This window comes from Myotis myotis, unplaced genomic scaffold, assembly GCF_014108235.1.
Source record: "Myotis myotis isolate mMyoMyo1 unplaced genomic scaffold, mMyoMyo1.p scaffold_m19_p_3, whole genome shotgun sequence".
NCBI lineage: Eukaryota > Metazoa > Chordata > Mammalia > Chiroptera > Vespertilionidae > Myotis > Myotis myotis.
Genome location: NW_023416335.1, coordinates 202637678 through 202657159, shown reverse-complemented (window position 1 = coordinate 202657159; position 19482 = coordinate 202637678). Strand labels below are relative to the sequence as shown.

The 19482-nt window shown below is 40.9% G+C and overlaps 1 protein-coding gene across 6 annotated transcripts in view; it reads left to right on the top strand.

The window, feature by feature from the left end:
* The first annotated feature begins 276 nt into the window (after positions 1-276).
* The window catches only part of CRY1 (cryptochrome circadian regulator 1), a 43543-nt gene continuing 24337 nt past the window's right edge, over positions 277-19482 (top strand). For 2 of the 6 annotated variants that reach the window (XM_036298140.1, XM_036298141.1), the window contains exon 1: positions 277-1006. In XM_036298140.1, the coding sequence (XP_036154033.1) occupies positions 849-1006 (158 nt within the window). In that variant the 5' untranslated portion in view covers positions 277-848. The remainder of the gene's footprint in view (positions 1007-19482) is intronic. The other 4 variants (XM_036298143.1, XM_036298144.1, XM_036298139.1 and 1 more) reach the window with 3 other exon arrangements.

The window sequence follows — 19482 nt, the reverse complement described above, 5'->3', positions numbered from 1 at the left end:
GGCAACCGCGACCAGTCCGCGGAGAAAAGGGACTGAGATAGAGAGACCGGCTTCTCCGCGAGGACCGACAGTTCTGAGATCGAACGGCTGCCGCCCCCTAAAGGGGACCGAAGAGCGAGCACATTCTCCAGTCCGCGCCGCTGTAGTAAACACACTTCAGAAACGTGAGGTGCCGGTGGTCACGTGGGCAGCGCGCCTTCCAGTCAGGAGCTGGGGGCGGGGCCGCGGCCGCTGACGCGGCGGTGGCGGCGGAGTCACCCGGGCCGGCTCGACACCGGTCACCGGCCGGCAATCCTCCAGCGGCCTCGACCGTCGCCTGCGTGTTCCGTCCTCGCTCCTGGGCCGAGAAGCAGCGTGGCCGGCGGGTGCCGAGTCCTCGCTCCTCCTCCTCGGTGGCTCGCCTCGGGCGGGCCGCTTTTCCTCAGGGACCGCCTCGGTGGGGCGAGGTTTCCGTGACGAGCCTCCTGGGGCTCCGGGGACCGGCTCGGGCTGTCGTGGCGGCTCGAGCCCCTGGAACTCGCTCACCCTCCGGGGGTCGACGGCCCTCGGAGTTATGCGTGTCATCCAGGCGGGTGCGGCGGGCGCCGGCTCCTAAAGGGCGTCACACCCGGACTCCGCTGACCGGGCAGCCTCCATTCGGCTCCCGGCTGCGCCTCCAGCGCCCTCTCCCTCCCCGGTCCGCTCCTCGGACTCATTGTTTCCTTTTCCCCCTCGGCCGCCCTGTCCTCCTGCCCGGGGTGCGGCGGTTCTCCTGGAAGCGGAGGTGTCGGTGATGAGCCGGACCCTCGTGCCTTGAATTTCTCCGCGGAGGAGCTCGGCGGTGCCCCGCCGCCCGCCGCTCGCCCGGGATGGGGGTGAACGCGGTGCACTGGTTCCGAAAGGGGCTCCGGCTCCACGACAACCCCGCCCTGAAGGAGTGCATTCGGGGCGCCGACACCATCCGCTGCGTCTACATCCTCGACCCCTGGTTCGCGGGCTCCTCCAACGTGGGCATCAACAGGTGGCGGTGAGTCAAAAATCTCGGGGGAAATTGCTGTCGGTGTTTTAATGAGTCGGGACTTGACAGATCAGCCCCATCTGGGCACTTCAGCCCGGGGTCCGACCGCCTTGCTTAACGCCGCTTGAAGAATTGTAGCTGCTTCGGGTGCGAACTAGGATGGACCGGATAGTTCTCTGGCCCGGGAGTGCTGGCAGCCTGGGACAGCCTGGCCTCCGAGTGTGAACTACGCGTCTCGGCGCTAATGGGAACTCTCCCCCGGATTTTATGGGGACTTCTCAGTGGCGCGGTTGAGGAAACACCCGCCCATTTCTCAGCGACCCCGTGGGTTGGTTTCCTTGGCCTCTTTGTGGCTTTCGGAAGGATTGCGGTTTTTCGTGTTTACGGTTGTGTCCCCGGTAATTCATACATAGCATTCAGCACAGTCGCCTTCCAAACCCAGTTTTCTTCCTCCTCGAGGTTGACGGAGGAAAAGCAAGGGAAATCACATCTGGTTTCTCTTTGCTCACAGCTCTTCCTCTCGAGCTCCCCCTGGTGGTGGGCTGGGCAACACGGCTTTTCTTTCTAGGCAAAGTATAATCCTTCCAGGGATCAGAGGCCTGGAGGAAATCTTAGAGACGCTGGATGATCTTCCCTGAAATGCCAGGCCAGGGGCTTATTCGGCCCTCTGGTGGAAGTGAAAGTGTTCGATGAGCAGAGTGACCGCCTGTTATATACGGGGCACTGCTTTAAACACCAGGGATATAGCAGTGAATAAAACAGACAAAAAATTCTTGTCCTTTTTGAGCATAAGCGTCAGAAAGTAAGATCTATAGTATTTGGTGGTGGAGAAATGCTGTGGAGAAATACAGAGCGGAGGAGGATAAAGATTGTAAGAGGTTGGGATTAGAATTGCAATTTAAAATGTGGCGATTGGGAAAAACTCAGAGAAGGTGGCAAGTTAACAAGGTGGTGAAGCAAATATGGACTGCGGCTGTCTAGGGGAGAAGCATTCTAGGCAGTGGGACGTCGGAGAAAGGGCCCCGAGGTGCAAATGTCCTTAACCTTCGGAACAAACAGCAGAAGAAGCCAATGTGACTGAAGCAGAATAGGTGAGAGGAAAAGTAGTAGATGTGGTCAGAGATGTAACAGGGCCATATTGAGTAGAGCTTTATAGGTAGTTGTGAAGATTTGGACTTGTACTCAAAGAGAAAAGTGGGAATAATGGCAGGATTATGAGCAGAGAAGTGACATGATCTGACTTAAGTTTGAAAAAATGTCTCTGCCTGTGATTCTGAGAACAGACTGAAGGCGGTGGAGTGTGCAGGTGGACAAGAAGCAGGAAGAGCAGTTAGGAGGCTGTTGTTATCCAGCTGAAAGGTGAGAATGGCTTGGACCTTAGTGATAGTGGTGAGAAGTAGTCAAATGCTGAGTATATTTTGAAGGCAGAATCCACAGTATTTGTTGGCTGGTTGGATATGTGGTGTGAGAGAAAGAGAGGAACTGGGAATGCTTTAAAAATATTTGGCTTGAGGATCTAGGAGGATGGAACTGCACTTTACTAAGAAAATGAAGTTAGAGAAGCCATTGGGAGGGTGTTTGGAGTTCTCTTTTGAACTTGGTTAAATTTGAGATGTTTATTACACATCCAAATGCAGATAGCAGACAGGCAATTGGAATTCGGAGCAGACAGAGATCTACGCGGGAGGTATAAATTGGAGAGTCGTCAGTTTATATATATATTTAAAGCTATTTATTCATCCATTCATTGAACATACATTTGTCATGCATTTAATATATGCCAGGCACTGTGTTATGTGCCAGCATTCAGCATAAACTAAACAGCTAAAACAAAACAAAGTCCCTACCTTGTTGAAGCTATATTCTAGTGAAGCCATGAAACTATATGAGAACATTAAGAAAATAAGCATAGGTAGAAAAGAGAAAAGAAAAATATTGAATATCAACTGTAATTAAAAAATGGAGTTTTTTTTTAAAAGAGAGAGGAGATCCACGGGCTGAGCCTTGGGTGCTCTAATGGGTAGATGTTGAGGAGAAACATCAGGTAAGTTAGGAAGAAAAACCAGCAGAGTGTATTGTCTGAGTAGCTAAGTAAAGAAAGTATTTTAAAGAGAGTATTTTACCTATGGTCAGGTGCTGTTGATAGGTCAGGTGAGATGAGGATGAAAATTTAAAAATTGTATTTAGCATTTTGAGGCCATTCATAATCTTGAAGAGTGGTTTCAGTAGTGTAAAGACACAAGCCTTTTTGGAATGGCTCAAGAGAAGCTGACAGGAGAAAGGTGGGAGACAGCTTACATAGACAGCTCTTTTAGGAAGTGTTGCTATAATAGGATCAGAGAAATGTGGTTCCTAGAGTGCGATGTGAAATCAAGAGAGGATTTTGTTTAAGATGGGAGAAATTACAGTATGTTTAAATGTTGATGGGAATGATACATCAACTATATATGAAACACTCATTAGCAGAATTAGTGTCATTAATGTTGATTCAGGGAAAGATGGTAAATATATATTTTAATGTATTAATAATATCTTATAGTAATAGAGTAATAATTCCCTTTTCATAAGATTGTTAGGAGGATTAAATTACTTAACAAATGTAAAATGCTTAAAATGTGAGTGGTAGTAGTAAATGCTTGTCAGTTGCTATTAAATTGGAAGCCTTTGGTAAATATCTAAATGTCTATAGTAAGTTTTTTCTAGAGCAGTTTATAAATTTATAAAATCTAGACTGTTAGCTTCTGTAGCAGGGGGATTATATATTGTTTTACTTTGTACACCCAGAAACTCACATTGTCAAATAATGAGTGAAATAAAACTGGTAACCACAATAGAAATAGTCCCATGTTTTGGATTGTGCATCTCCTGACTTCTGTCTTGAGTTCCAGACTCTCATATTCAGCATTTTTACTCTGATTTTAATTAAACATCTTAAGCTAGGTCTTGCCCCCACTCTCCCATCTCCCAAGGTTTCTTTAAATCATAATAAATAGCAACATTTACCTCATTGCTCTGCAAGAACCTCGGAGCCATCTTCCCTTCATTTCTGTTTCCTCACAACCTCATGTCTAGTCCTTCAGCAATTATTATGTCCTTTCCTTCATAATAACTTGCATATCCACTCAAATCTCACCCTTCCACTGCTATTATACTATCCAAGTCACCAGCATTCATTGCATGACTAGTGAAATAGCCTCCCTACTTCCATTTTTATGCCTTACCAGTCTGTTCCATGTGGAAGTGAGGTAATATTTTAAAAACTTTAATCAGATCATGTCATTCCTATGCCTCAGACCTTAGCAAGGATCATTCCTTCAATATCCCTCCTCAGAGAAGCCTTTTCTGACCATCCCATGTAAAGTAATTGCCCTACTACTTCCCCACACCTCCCACTTTTCACTTTTACCTCCTTGTCCTGTTTTGTTTTGTTTTTTCATGGCATTCATCACTACCTGAATTTATATATTTATTGATTTACTTCTTTATTGTGGTACTCCTTCATTAAATTACACAAGAGTGGGATTGATTCATTATTGGTTCCTCAGCCCTTTAACAGTGGTTTTCAGAATTGGTCCAGGGACACTTATGGTTTCCTGAGACTCCAGGTGTCTGTGAAGTCAGAATATCCTATCTAATAAAAGACAAAAAGGGTAATTAACTGTACCTCTGCTACGCTTCCCATTGGCTAATCAGGGAAATATGCAAATTAACTGCCAACAAAGTTGGTGGCTGGCAGCCATGCAGCTGAAGCGAGCAGGAGGCTTGCTTCCTCCAGTGATGGAGGAAGCCAAGGTTCCCCGCCTGCCGTGGCCTGGCTCTGAGCCCGAAAGCAACAATGTTTCAATTATAGAAGCTAAACAAACCCCAGATACCTGCTTTCAGCCGGCCGTGGCCTCAGAGCTGGGAGCCCCAGTGACGGCAGCAGTGTTTCAATTATAGAAGGTAAATAAATCCCAGGAAAAAAAGAAAAAGAAAAAAAGGAGAGGCTGGGAGCTTCAGTCGCTGGCCAGCCTGAAAACGGCCCTCAGCCCCTCACCCAAACTGGCCAGGCACCCCAGTGGGGACCCCCACCATAAAGGGGGTGTGGCCAGCCTGAAAACAGCCATCAGCCCCTCATCCAGGCTGGCCAGGCACCCCAGTAGGGACCCCCACCCTGAATGGGGTGTAACCAGCTGCAAACAGCCATCAGCCCCTCACCCAGGCTGGCCAGGCACCCCAGCGGGACCCCCACTCTGAACCGGGACACCCTTCGGGGCAAACCAGCTGGCCCCCACCCATGCACCAGGCCTCTATCCTATATAATAAAAGGGTAATATGCAAACTGACCCTAACAGCAGAACGACTGGGAATGACTGGTCACTATGACACACACTGACCACCAGGGGGCAGACGCTTAATGCAGGAGCTGCCCTCTGGTGGTCAGGGCGCTCCCACATGGGGGAGCTCTGCTCAGCCACAAGCCAGGCTGATGGCTGCCAGTACAGTGGTGGTGGTGGGAGCCTCTCCTGCCTCCTCAGCAGCACTAAGGATGTCTGACTGCAGCTTAGGTCTGCTCCCCACTGGCAAGAGGACATCCCCTGAGGGCTGCCGGGCTGCCAGAGGGATGTCTGATTGCCAGCTTAGGCCCAATCCCCCAGGGAGCAGGCCTAAGCCAGCAAGTGGTCATCCCCCGAGGGGTCCCAGACTGCGAGAGGGCACAGGCCGGACTGAGGGACCCCCACCCCCGAGTGCACAAATTTTTGTGCACCAGGCCTCTAGTTTTCATAATAACAGTAAGACATTATTTGACTTTGTTACTGTCATTCCCTCGCATGTGTACAGTCTTGTATTTCAGTAGCTGCATGATAAGTGAAAGCATTAGTGCTATGATGGCTAATATGTATGCTGGTGTATTGTGTTGTAAACTTCTTTCAGCTTTAATTTTTCACATACATGTTGATAAATATTACCTATAAGACAAAGCTCATTGGGGTTAATTAGTAATGTATATATATAAAAGCCTAAGCGATCATTACGACCGGTTGACTGGTCACTATGACGTGCACTGACCACAAGGGGGCAGATGCTCAACACAGGAGCTTCCCCCTGGTGGTCAGTGTGCTCCCACAGCCAACATCCCCCAACACATACCCTCTCCCACCCATCTCCCCCCCCCCCCCATCTGTGTCCATTGGTTATGCTCATATACATGCTTATAAGTTCTTCGGTTGATCTCTTACCCCCTCACCCCCTGCCTTCCCTCATAGGTTGGACTCTGGTTCTGTTTTTGTTTATCAGTTTATGTTGTTCATTATATTCCACAAATGAGTGAGATCATGCGATATTTATCTTTCTCTGACTGGCTTATTTCACTTAGCGTAATGCTCTCCAGTTCCATCTATGCTGTTGCAAATGGTGAGAATTCCTTCTTTTTTACCGCAGCGTAGTATTCCATTGTGTAGATGTACCACAGTTTTCTAATCCACTCATTTGCTGATGGGCACTTAGACTGTTTCAAAATCTTAGCTATTGTACATTGTGCTACTATGAACATAGGGGTCCATATATCCTTTCTGATTGGTGTTTCTGGTTTCTTGGGATATAATCCTAGAAGTGGGATTGCTGGGTCAAATGGAAGTTCCATTTTTAATTTTTTGAGGAAACGCCATACTGTTTTTCACAGTGGCTGCATTCCCACCAGCAGTGCAAGAGGGTTCCTTTTTCTCTGCATTCTCGGCCAGCGCTTGTTGTTTGTTGATGATAGCCATTCTGACAGGTGTGAGATGGTACCTCATTGTTGTTTTGATTTGCATCTCTCAGATGATTAGTGACTTTGAGCATGTTTTCATATGTCTCTTGGCCTTCTGTATGTCCTCCTTTGAAAGGTGTCTATTTAGGTCAGGGGTCCTCAAACTTTTTAAACAGGGGGCCAGTTCACTGTCCCTCAGACCGTTGGAGGGCCGGACTATAGTTTAAAAAAAAACTATGAACAAATTCGTATGCACACTGCACATATCTTATTTTGAAGTAAAAAAACAAAACAGGAACAAATACAATATTTGTATTTGCATGTGGCCCGCGGGCCGTAGTTTGAGGACCCCTGATTTAGGTCCTTTGCCCATTTTTTGATTGGATTGTTTATCTTCCTTTTGTTAAGTTGTATGAGTTCCCTATAAATTTTGGAGATTAAACCCTTATCAGAGATAACATTGGCAAATATGTTCTGCCATGCAGTGGGCTCTCTTATTGTTTTGTTGATGGGTGGTTTTTTTTTTTTTGCTGTGCAGAAGCTTTTTATTTTGATATTAGTCCCATTTTTTTATTTTCTCCTTAGTTTCCATTGCCTAAGAGCTATATCGGTAAAGATCTTGCTACGACAAATATCTGCTATTCTGCTGCCGATGGCTTCTTCTAAGATTTTTATGGCTTCCTGCCTTACATTATGGGATCATGTTAGTCTCGTAAGATAAGTTGGTAATTTTATTTCCTTTTTATCGTCGCTAGTGGTACAAATAACAGGAATTCTATGTTCCATAAAGGTTTTCTAGAATTCACCTGTAAAGCCTTTTGGGTTGGGGACTTTGGGGAAGAGGCAGATTCTTTTTGTAGATATTTTAGTGTACCTGCACAGTCTACACCTTAAACTACCCACATCAAAACCCTTACTAAAAGGATGAATTTAGCTTCCACTTTAGTAGCTCTGTGATCTACTGTTCCTCTTTCTCCTGTGGATAGTTTATTGGATCTAGAGTCAATGCCTGACCCACAGTGTATCAAATTGGAGCATGAAGGTTTGGAAAAGGGATACAGAGACTCTCTTTGGTTGGTATTGGACCTTAACACTGAGCAATCATAAAACACTAAGTCTCTTAGCATAGAAAGATGATTATAGAAAAAAGAAAATGAGCACATGTGCAGAAAGGAACAAACAAGACCATTCAGTTCCAAAAAGGAGCAGGTGTCCTAGGCTCTAACATTCTAGAATCTTTTTTACTTGATTATACTTCCTGAGCACAGGCTCCATGAGACACTCCAGTATTCTTCCAATACTTTTTCTTTCTTTGTTTTAGCTTGACTTAATATGAGTAGATTTCTGTTTAGAAACAATTACTGATGTAGGCCATTTTTTGTCATACTTTTCAATTCCATTGGTGTTTATTAACTTTCTTAGGTTTTCTTTTCAGTCAGTTTGTTAATTGAATTTGATAATAATTCTTATTTTCCTAACATGTCTACCATTTAATCTAGTCTGACATTTCTCACATTACTAATAGGTTTTATTTTTCTTTCTTTTTTTGTTTCTTGGGTAGACTTGCCAGATGCTTTTCCGTTTTATTGATCGTTTGAAAGCAAAGCTCTTAACAGAAGGAATAAAGAATATTGTTAATGAGTTGTGTCCAGGCTCAGTTGTTTTATAGTTGGTTCTACCAAACATTTAAGAACATGTAACTTCAGTGCTATAAGAAGCATTGTTCAGGGGCAATAGTAAAAGAAGAAGAAATTACAATCCTATATCATTTAGGAATAAAATGTACAAATTTTTCAAATAGAATACAAATTCATATTTTAGAAGAATATTCTACATGTATATTGAAAATACAAGGATAATTCTATATTGGAAATATGTATATTAATATAAAATATTAATAGGCCAAGGAAAAATTGTAAGATCATCTTCATAGATGCTGAAAAGACTTTTGATAAAGTTCAACATCCATTCTTTTTTTTGTTAATCCTCACCTGAGGATATTTTTTCCATTCCTTTTCAGAGAGTGTGGAAGGGAAAGAGAAGAGAGAAAAATAGCCATGTGAGATTAGTTGCCTCCTGCAACCCTGTAACCAGGGGTGGGGAGAAGGTGTGGAGTGAACTTGCAACCTTTTGATGCACAGGCCCATGCTCTGTCCAATGAGCCACACCAGCCAGGGCTCTTCCTAAACTTTTCTTATACCTTCCTTCCCCAGTACTATGCACTCTACTCTCTTGCTGTATAGAGTCTCCTCCTTTTCTCCTAAAAAGGCCTCAGTAAAACCACAATACATTCCCAGTTCATAGGTCAACGCTCAACCACTGAGCCATGTTGGCTGGGCGGTATTCTGTTACTCTTAGCAAGATTTATCTCCTGGACTTCTGTTCTCTGTTTAGTGTGCACATTCCTATTTAAAGTTTGTTGTTGGGGTGTATGTGTATGTGTGTTTACCAGGGGTTAGTGGAATAGGATATTATTCATTCTGTGTGTTATCTATTAATATTATAGTACTAGAGGCCCGGTACACAAAATTTATGTACTCGGGGGGGGGGGGTCCCCCTCAGCTTGGCCTGTGCCCTCTTGCAGTTCGGGAGCCCTCAGGGGATGTCTGACTGCTGACTTAGGCCTGCTCCCCACGAAGGAGAGAGAGGTTCCTATCATTGCCACTGCGCCTGCCAGCCGTGAACTCAGCTTCTGCCTGAGCAGCAGTACTCCTGTGGGAGCACACTGACCACCAGGGGACAGCTCCTGCATTGAGCATCTGCCCCCTGGTGGTCAGTGTGCATCATAGTGACCGGTCGTTCTGCCATCAGGCCAAAACCGGCTCTCTGATATCCCCCTAGGGGTCCCAGATTGTGAGAGGGCGCATGCCAGGCTAAGGGACACCACTGTTGTACGATCGGGGCCAGGGAGGGATGTGGGAGGTTGGCCAGCCAGGGAGGGACCACGGGAAGGCTCCAAGGCATGTCCGGCCTGTCTCGCTCAGTCCCAATCAGCCAGACCCCAGCAGCAAGGTAACCTACCAGTTGGAGCATCTGCCTCCTGGTGGTCAGTGCATGTCATAGCGAGCAGTTGAGCGTCCTTAGCATATCATTAGCATATTATGCTTTGATTGGCTGACTGGACGACCTGACACTTAGCATATTAGGCTTTTATTACATAGGATTATCCTGAATATGGACTTAGATTCTCTGTTAATCTTTTTGTCATGAGCATGATTTTTTAAAAAGAGTTGTGTTTCCATCTGTAGCTTTAAAAAACCTGTAGCTTCAACATTTCAGACACTTTTCTTAATGATTATGTGCCAGTGTTCTCTTAAATTGGGACTTATGAGAAAACAGAGAGAGAGAGAGAGTTGGAGGGGAGGGGGAGGAATTCTTTTATAACATGTCCCCCAATCTTAGTTTTATTTCTCATTGGACTTATTCATAATAGGGTAGGAAGGAGTTTATCTCTTTCAAATCCTGTGCTGTACTGTTTTTTTTTGCCAACCCATCAGGTACCAATTATTTATGTCTACTCTATAACAGGTATACTATAATACTTTCTACTTAGAATCTACCAGTTATGATTTACACTGTTTAAACAAAATACCTGTGTGACAGGAACTGTGTAATTCTTTCTACTTCACTTTTTTTGTCTTTATATAATTTTCAGTGTTGTCTAGTCAGTTCAGATTTTTTAGTCTTGAGTACAAAAGCATTACTAAGCATTGTACAATACTTTTTACAATATATTATGATGCTTTTACAACTGTTTCACCCTGCTATATTGTAAACACTTGAAGGGCACCTAATCCAGTGATTCTAAATATGGATTTGAATTGGATCAGGAAACTTATAGAGAGATCAGTGGTTTGCTCATTGTTTTAAAGAGTTGGAACTAGAATCCAGGTGTTCAGATTATTAAATATTCTTCCTCCTAAAATAAGAGTGACTTGGTATCCATGTGGGGGGGAAAAAAATCTGGATACCTATCTTGCACAGTAATACAAAAATTAATTGTAGATCCAGATGTGAAAAGTAAGTCAATAATGCTCATGTAGAATAAAATGAAGGAAAGACTCTCCATGAGTTTAGGAGAGGCAAAGACTTCTTAAACAGGACACGTGTTATTGTAAACATGTACCCGTGTTCACACACAGCATTCACTAAAAGGGAAAAATTGATAAATTTAATTTCATTAAAATTAAGAATTCTGTTTATTAAAAATGGGAATAATTAATAAATAAATAATACAAGAATAAACGGATTTGTATAGTCACAACTGTAAACCTACTTTTGCCCCACACTATATATAGCTCTCTAATACATTTGCCTTTTATAAACAGATTTTATTTAACAGATTTTATTTAATTCCATGTAGGTACTATAAAGTCCTCAAATAGATGTCCTTCTTGATTTTATCTGTCCTTTTGAGGTCACAATGCAGTGCTGTCTAAAAATAGACAAAGATTAGTAGGAAGCCTAGATTGCAAATACATCTTATGTGATTTTTGAAATGAGGGTGGTATAAGTTACATATACTTACATTAGTGTAATTCAGTTCCAGAAGATTACCTGATATTTCTGTTGAAGATCATCTTACACTGTTACCAAAAAGTGAAATGCTGTGATAATAAGACCTGTATCAAATATTATCTTTGTGAAATCTTATGGCCGTCCTTGACAGATTTGATTCTTCTGTGTTTCCTTGGTGCCATGCACTTTAATAATAAAGTTTAATAAGTAATATAATAGTTTTTATACCTTATTTTAATTAAATTTGAGAGGCATTAGGGTGGGAATTCTATGTTTATTTTTGTATCTCAATAAAATGACCAAGTGTGAAAGAATGAATGAATAAAAGTGCGTTACTAGTAACTTACTATAAAAAAATCATAAAAGTGCGCCCTGACCGGTTTGGCTCAGTGGATAGAGCATTGGCCTGCAGACTGAAGGGTCCCAGGTTCGATTCCAGTCAAGGGCATGTACCTTGGTTGCCGGCACATCTCCATTGGAGGGTGTGCAGGAGGCAGCTCATCGATGTTTCCCTCTCATTGATGTTTCTGGCTCTCTATCCCTCTCCCTTCCTCTCTGTAAAAAATCAATAAAATATATTTTTTAAAAATCATAAAAGTGGTATGGACCATACCACCAGTGGGTCTCTCCCTCTCCCAATCTAAAGACCACCAGCGGTTCTCAACCTGTGGGTCGCGACCCCTTTGGGGGTCAAACGACCCTTTCGCAGGGTTCGCCTAAGACCATCAGAAAACACATATAATTACATATTGTTTTTGTGATTAATCACTATGCTTTATGTTCAATTTGTAACAATGAAAATACATCTTGCATATCAGATATTTACATTACGATTCATAACAGTAGCAAAATTACAGTTATGAAGTAGCAACGAAAATAATTTTATGGTTGGGGGTCACCACAACATGAGGAACTGTATTAAAGGGTCATGGTATTAGGAAAGTTGAGAACCACTGGTATACACCTATATATTAAATGGAGTCAGTATATTCTAAGGTCTTTGCATTGTTAAAGAATCAAAATACTCATTGATTTGATTTCTAGGTAACCTCCAAAAGAACAGTAAAAAGAAGTTATAACTAACAATCTTAAGAATTGAGGAAAATGGTATAATTAAAAAACTTAATTTAAAAGAAGGCAAGAAACGAGACTTAGAACAAGTGGTACAAATATTAAGATGGTAAATTTAAACCTATGTATGCTACTAATCTTATTAATTACAAGTGAATCACATTTCCAGTTAACAAAGATTGTTTGAATTTAAAAATATAACCAATTATTAGATTGAGCTATATAAAATTTCTGTTTTATAGATAAATAACACTAAACTATTAGCAATTTCATATGGTTCAACCCAAAATATGCTGCTTATAAAAAATGTATTTTAAATATGGAGTTTTAGATGGCCTACAGTCAATAGTAAGGAAAAAGTTATATCATGCAAACACTAATAGAAAGAAAGCTGGTTGTGTGGCTTTTCTAATATTAGATGAAAGTTTAAGTAAGAAACTGTTATTAGGGATAAAGAGGGATGTTTCACAGTAATTAAAATGAACAATCTTCCTGGAAGATATAATAATTCTAATTTTGTATATGAAAAACATAGCCACTTCAGCACTGCTACATCCCCTGAGGGGTCCCAGATTGTGAGGGACCCCACCCATGCACCAATTTGTGCACTAGGCCTCTAGTATAAAAATACTAGGGTCCCAGTACATGAATTCGTGCACCTTGAAAGGATCTTTGGGCCACAAGGCTGCAGTGGGCACAGGGGTAGGTCTTGGCCCATCCTCTGCGCCCCCACCCAGCCCCTTCTGCCTCGGCTCCTGGTCTCCTGTCTGCTGTCAGCCTCGCTCCCATGTGCTGACAGCACTGGCCCCGCTCACACCCGCTGAAGGCGCAAAGCGATTGGAGCCGACACCAGCAGCAGGTGCGAGTAGGGTGGGTGCAAGCGGCTGCTGCCCCAATCGCCCCTCAGGAGCAATCAGGGCTGTCAGCCACTGCTTGCACCACCTACAGATGGTGCCAAGTGATTGGGACCGGCAGCGGGTGCGAGAGGCAGCTGCCGGCCCTGATCACCCTTCAGGAACAGGGAGAGGTGGAGATGCTCTGAGAGGTGATCGGGGCTGGTAACCGCCGCTCACACCTGCTGCTGTTGGGGCAGGCACCAGGCACCGGCAGCAGGTGTGAGCTGCTGCTCCAGTGCCGGCAGCTGGTGTGAGTGGGGCCAGTGCCAGCAGCAAGTATGAGTGCTGGGCAGAACCGTGGCCCATAGGAGCAAAGAATTTTCAGAGGCTTGTCCCGATGATAGTGACCAGCACCCCTCCTTGGTCTGGCGCCCCGCTCACCTGCTCCACCATCCCACCATGGCCGACACCTGCCATGTTCCACGCTCGCCCCCTGGTGGTCAGCACATGTCATAGCAACCGGTTGTTGAGTTGTTCTGCCGTTGGTTATTTGCATATTAGCCTTTTATTATATAGGATGGGCTCATGAGTATTTGTTTTATTCTTTGGGTTATAGTCTGTTATTGTTTATTTTGTTGTTTAAATTGTTCCAGCTCTGGCATCCATCTGTATTTTGACACACATCCATCTTATTTCTCTAGAGCTCTTCCTTACTTTGTGGCATTTTTGAGATGCTCCAGTTCATTGTATAATTTCCTTGCTTAGCCCTGAATCAGCCACTGCTCTGTAGAACCCTTAGTGGAGAAGAATGCTTAGAAACCAAGGTCTGGGTGCTTGTATCATCTCTCATAGACTTTTTCAACCCTGGCACTCCTATTGTTTTGTTTTATATTGTATTGTTTTATTTCACAGTCCTGCCTCTGAAAAACATAAATCTAGAGTAAAATTAGCATTATTAGGAAAAGAGAGTTTTCTGGTAGGAATATCAGAAAACCATTATGTGTGGCTCTGTCATTTGCTTTTGTACATGTGTTGAACAGATTTTATGTAGTTCTATTTTAAAACTCTAAAGTCTAGAAGTAGATTTGAAATATGATTTTTGGCCTATTATTATAGTGTCACATGCAATGGTTTCTAAAAATACACACAGAATAGAAGTCCTAGATTCAGGTATCTTTATGTGATTTGGGGATTAAGGAGGTATAAATTACATAGCCTTATACTAGTACTAGTGTAAATCGACCTCAGTGTGGGGAGCCAATATAGGATTAAGCCTCGGACTGACCTGTTGGCAAAGTCACAAACAAGTCCCAACTTAGAGGGCACAGTCCTCTTAAGCATAATTAGGCTTGACCTGATGATGCTCCCTATATCTTTTCTGGGAAGCTAATGGGCTGAAGGAAGTGCAGCAAGAACAAGAACAAAAACAAGTGAAACTCACAAGAACAGTGTAGCTATGGTCAAAACAAGTGAAACTCACAAGAACAGTGTAACTATGGAAACCACTACCTTGTTTACCTCTGACTATAAAATAAAGGCTCAGCTTGCCTCAGGATCTTTCTCTGTGGCCTCAGCCAGGCACAGGAAGATCCACAGAGACTAAAGAGAGCTAGAGAGTTCTGAACACTGTCTCTGTGTAAAACATTCTTCGCCGACTCCGTCCACATCTTTGGGAACCCCTGGACCGCTGGGGCTGGACCCTGGCACCTCAGAAGTTAAAGATACTTTAAGTAAAGTCTAATTTAAACTGCTGTCACTAAGTGCTGTCATAGATACTGTCATAGATACTTAAAAATCCGTATTAGTCATATCTTTATAAAATTTTAGAGATCTTTCTCAGCATAAATTGCCTTGCTTTTATATGTCCTTTAACAATAGGGATTTAAGTAATACTGTGTATATATTACTATAATAATAAATTTACACATCTAGTCTTATTTTGAGACTCCAAGGACTAGAACTCTATATTCATTTTTGTGTATGTCCTATGTGGATGCCCAAATGTTGGTTATATAAATGAAAGGATATAACAGAATATGTGATCCTGTATTGTATTAAATTACAAATAATTAACTCTCAAATATCTCTGAGGAGATTAAAAGTTAATGTGATTCTAAATGAATCTCTTTACCAAATGAGAAATGGATAATACTTTGGGTTCATTTTGTTTCACTTATTATATTTCTCTAAGCATAGACAAGTTCTGTTATATATCATCCACAAAGGCATTTCTTATTTTCAACTGTGAAATCAAGTGTATATGGAATGTGAGGCCCATGTTCATAATTTACTTATTAGTAATTAAATCAAATTGACCCTTTTTTGTTACTGAAAACTGTATCAGACTTAGGATTCTTAAGTTTCAGTTTGATTGTTCCTTCATACCTCCTTTCCTCCCTTTTTTGACTCTCTTGCCATCCTACCCTCCATTCCATCTTTGTCCATTCTTCTCTGTCTCATCAGTCTTTGTTTTTGTTTCATATACTCTTGCTTCTCTTTTTAAGCACAGGTTGGAACATGATGTGAGTTAACTTTGAAAATAACCACTTGGACTGGGTAGAAAATGGGTATCAGGCAAAGGGCAGAAATAGGAAGACCACTTAGGAGTCTAATAGACTTATCTTGAAGAGATGATGGTGGCATGGATCAGAGTGGTAATGGTGAAAATGATAAGAACACTTGGAATCTGGATAGAAATTTAAGAGGTAATACAGCATAGGAAGTGGGATTACTAAATCTGGAGTCCAAAGTAGAAGTGTAGGCTGAAAATATAAAATTGTGAGTCATCAGAACAGAGGTGGTATTCCTAAAACTAAATAAAGGGAAAGTACTGATGGAAGGAATGACCTTCACTTTGAATGAACAAGAGGAATGCTAGACAGAAGGCTACAAATTAGGCTGGAGAGAGAGAAGGGGCAAGGATGGAATAAGTTTGGATAGAAGCAAAGAATAGATGTATGTATTTCTAGAAGGAAAGATGGATGGAATGACTGATGGAAGGAAGGAGGACAGAAAATGGGATAAAGAGCAATGACCTGGCAGAGAGAAGCATAATCAGTTATGGCCAATTAATTGTGTAAGTAAGTGCTTGGCTGAGTCAATGTAAGGCCCCTATATGCTTCTCTGTTTTTTCCCTTGTTATGAAGGAGTACTTTTGTTCAAGTTATGGAGCCACAATGTCAAAGCAGCTAGAATGATAAAGTCACCATTTGGTAAACAACTACCTAGAACTGCAGTAAACTCAGCATAAGCAACATAAAAACTTTTGTTTTGTCAAGCCACTTATTTGGGGCTTGTTTGTTAATCAACATAAGCATATCCTATTCTGACCAATCAGGTGACACTTTGGCCTGAATAACTTTAATTATGGAATCATTATTAACTAAGATTGTAAGACATGGGAAGAGAAGGTTTGAGGGGACTTTTAAAAGATGTTGAATAGGCAGTAGGGTATCAAAAAAATCCTTCTATGGTCACTCTATAGTTATCCTCTCCTCCTTTTACCGTATTTTAGTTTTCTCTATAGAAATTATCATAACTAAAATACTCCGTAGTAGTTCAAGAGCTTAGTATCTGGAGCCAGATTGAATGGGTTTAAAATCTTGGCTTTGCTACTTTTCTCTTAGTGGGTCCTTGGGAAATTTACTTAACCTTTCTATGCCTCAATTTCCTCATTTGTAAATGAGGGAAATACCTACATCAAAGGGTGGTGGTGTTTATGCATGTAAAGTGCTTGGAGCAGTATATAATACACACTTTTAAACATTCGCAGCTATTGCTATAGTGGTTGTCATAGTCGTTGTCATCATCATCAAATATGCAAACTTCATGATTCCAGGTACTTATTTTTGTTCTCGCCTTTACCCTAGGGACCACAACAATGTCAGTAGGATCTCAATAAATTTTTGATGGATAGATGGATGAATAAATTGCATTATGTGACTATCACTTTTTGCAGCAATGGAAGTATGGGAAAGATTTTGACCTTTGGCCATACTTCAGACAGACCTTTGTGACATGTGCTAGATCATAGATTTTTTTAAAAGAAAAAAAAAATAAAGAATTTTTAAACATTGCTGACATTTTTTTTTTACAGGTGAAAATTGAAATTTTATTAAATTATGTTTTCAGCTTTATTGAGATATAATTGACATATAACTACTCTTTCTGAAGGAGAAAATTTTCAAATAGAACTGTTAGAAAAATATTTTACATAGACCTGGGACAGCATGTTTTTGACCACGTTAGACAGATTTTATTTAGTTATATGTAAATCCTTTAAAGCCTGGAAATACATCTTATACTTGATCTTGGCCTAACCTGGTAGAGCCCCAATGCAGTGGTTTCTAAAATTAGAAAAGTAATAATAAGAGGTCTAGCTTATAAATAGCTTTGTGTGATTTAGATAAGAGAGGCATAAGTTACATAAATTGTATTAGTGCAAACTGATTCCAGAAATTAAGTGATTTTAACCCTTTTAAATCCCATTATTAATTTTAATAACGTTTCTGTATTTATTTTTTTAATATATTGATAGTATCAGTACTCATGTTATCTATAAATAATTACCTTGTTTTTTTTTTCCTTATCCATTATTACACCTTTTATTTCTTGTTCTTCTATTACTACACTGGTTAGGCCTACTAGTATCAGGTTGAATAGAAGTGGTAGATAGCAGGCATCCTTGTCTTTGTCCCAGTCCTAAAAGAAATGCTTTCAACATTATACCATTAAATGTGATGTTTTCTATAAGTGTTTTTGTGGGTGCTCTTTTTCACATTAAGGAAGTTACTAACTGAAAATTGAATTTTAGTGGCTGCTTGTTCTGCATCTGTTAAATTGGTCATGATTTTTTTTTCTCTTTATTCTTTGAATGAAGTGACTTGCATTAAACTAATCAACTTTCTGAGGTTAAGCACAACTTGATCATGATGTATAATTTTTTATATATATTGTTGGATTTGGTTTGCTAAAATGATACTATTGTGAGTGAGATTAGCTTGCAATTTTCCTTTTGTGCTGTTCTTATCAAATTTTGGTGTCAAATCTAACCTTATAAAATGAGTTGAGGAGTGTTCCTTTTTTGTCTATTCTCTGTATAAGGTTAGGATATTCTATAAAATTAGATTTGTTTATTCCTTAAATGTTTGATAGAATTCATCTGTAAGACTGAGTGCCTTTTATGTTTCCTTTGTAATATTTTTAACCACTGATTCAGTTTCTTTAATGGCTATAGGAAGGACCATTTATGTTCTCTTTTGCTCTTGAGTCAGCTTTGGTAAGTTTTAAATTTCTTCTTGAGTTAGTTTTGATAAGGAACTTACACATTTCATTTTAATTTTTTAAATTTATTTGCATAAAATTGTTCATACTATCTTATTTTCTGTTTAATCCCTGCAGTATCTGAGATTATATTCTCTTTTTGTTCTTATATCCCTTATTTTTTTCTTCTCCGATTTTCTCCTTATCTTGTCAGAGGTTTATATTATTGTCTCTTCAAATAATAAATTCTGGCATTGTTTCTATTATGTATTTGTGTTTTGTTTTCACTAATTCCTACTCCGCATTTCCTTCTTTTTATTTTTCTAAAAATTTTGCTGTTTTCCTAACTCAATTTCACATCTTCTTTTCTTTTCTTTTTTTAAAATATATTTTATTGATTTTTTAGAGAGAGGAAGGGAGAGGGATAGAGAGTTAGAAACACCGATGAGAGAGAAACATCGATCAGCTGCCTCCTGCACACCCCCCACTGGGGATGTGCCTGCAACCAAGGTATGTGCGCTTGACCGGAATTGAACCCGGGACCCTTCAGTTCGCAGGCCGACGCTCTCCACTGAGCCATCAGGGCACATCTTCTTTTCTAATATAACCATTTAAGCCTATACATTTTCTTCTAATACCACTTTTTGTTTTGTTTTGCATTCTGCTCATTTTAGATATATTTTCTTCATTATCATTCAATTCCAGATATTTTCTAAAATCCATTATTATGTTTTATCCCATAAATTCTTTAGAAAAGTGTTTTTTAAATTCAAAATATGTGAATGATACTATTTCCTCTACATTTGTTGAATTCAGTGTTTGTTATGACCTAGTAGAGAGTAAATTTTCATAAATGTCCTATGTATACTTGAATAAATATTTTCCATATATTATAATACCCATTTAATATAATATTTTCAGGCTACTTTATAAATTTTATTTTTGGTTTTGAGTAACTTTAATATGATGTGTCTATATGTGGGTCCTCTCTCTGTCTTTGTCCTCTTCTTCTCTATATCTCTTCTCATTTCTATCTGTTCTTCATATCTATCTTTAATTCCCCTCCTCCT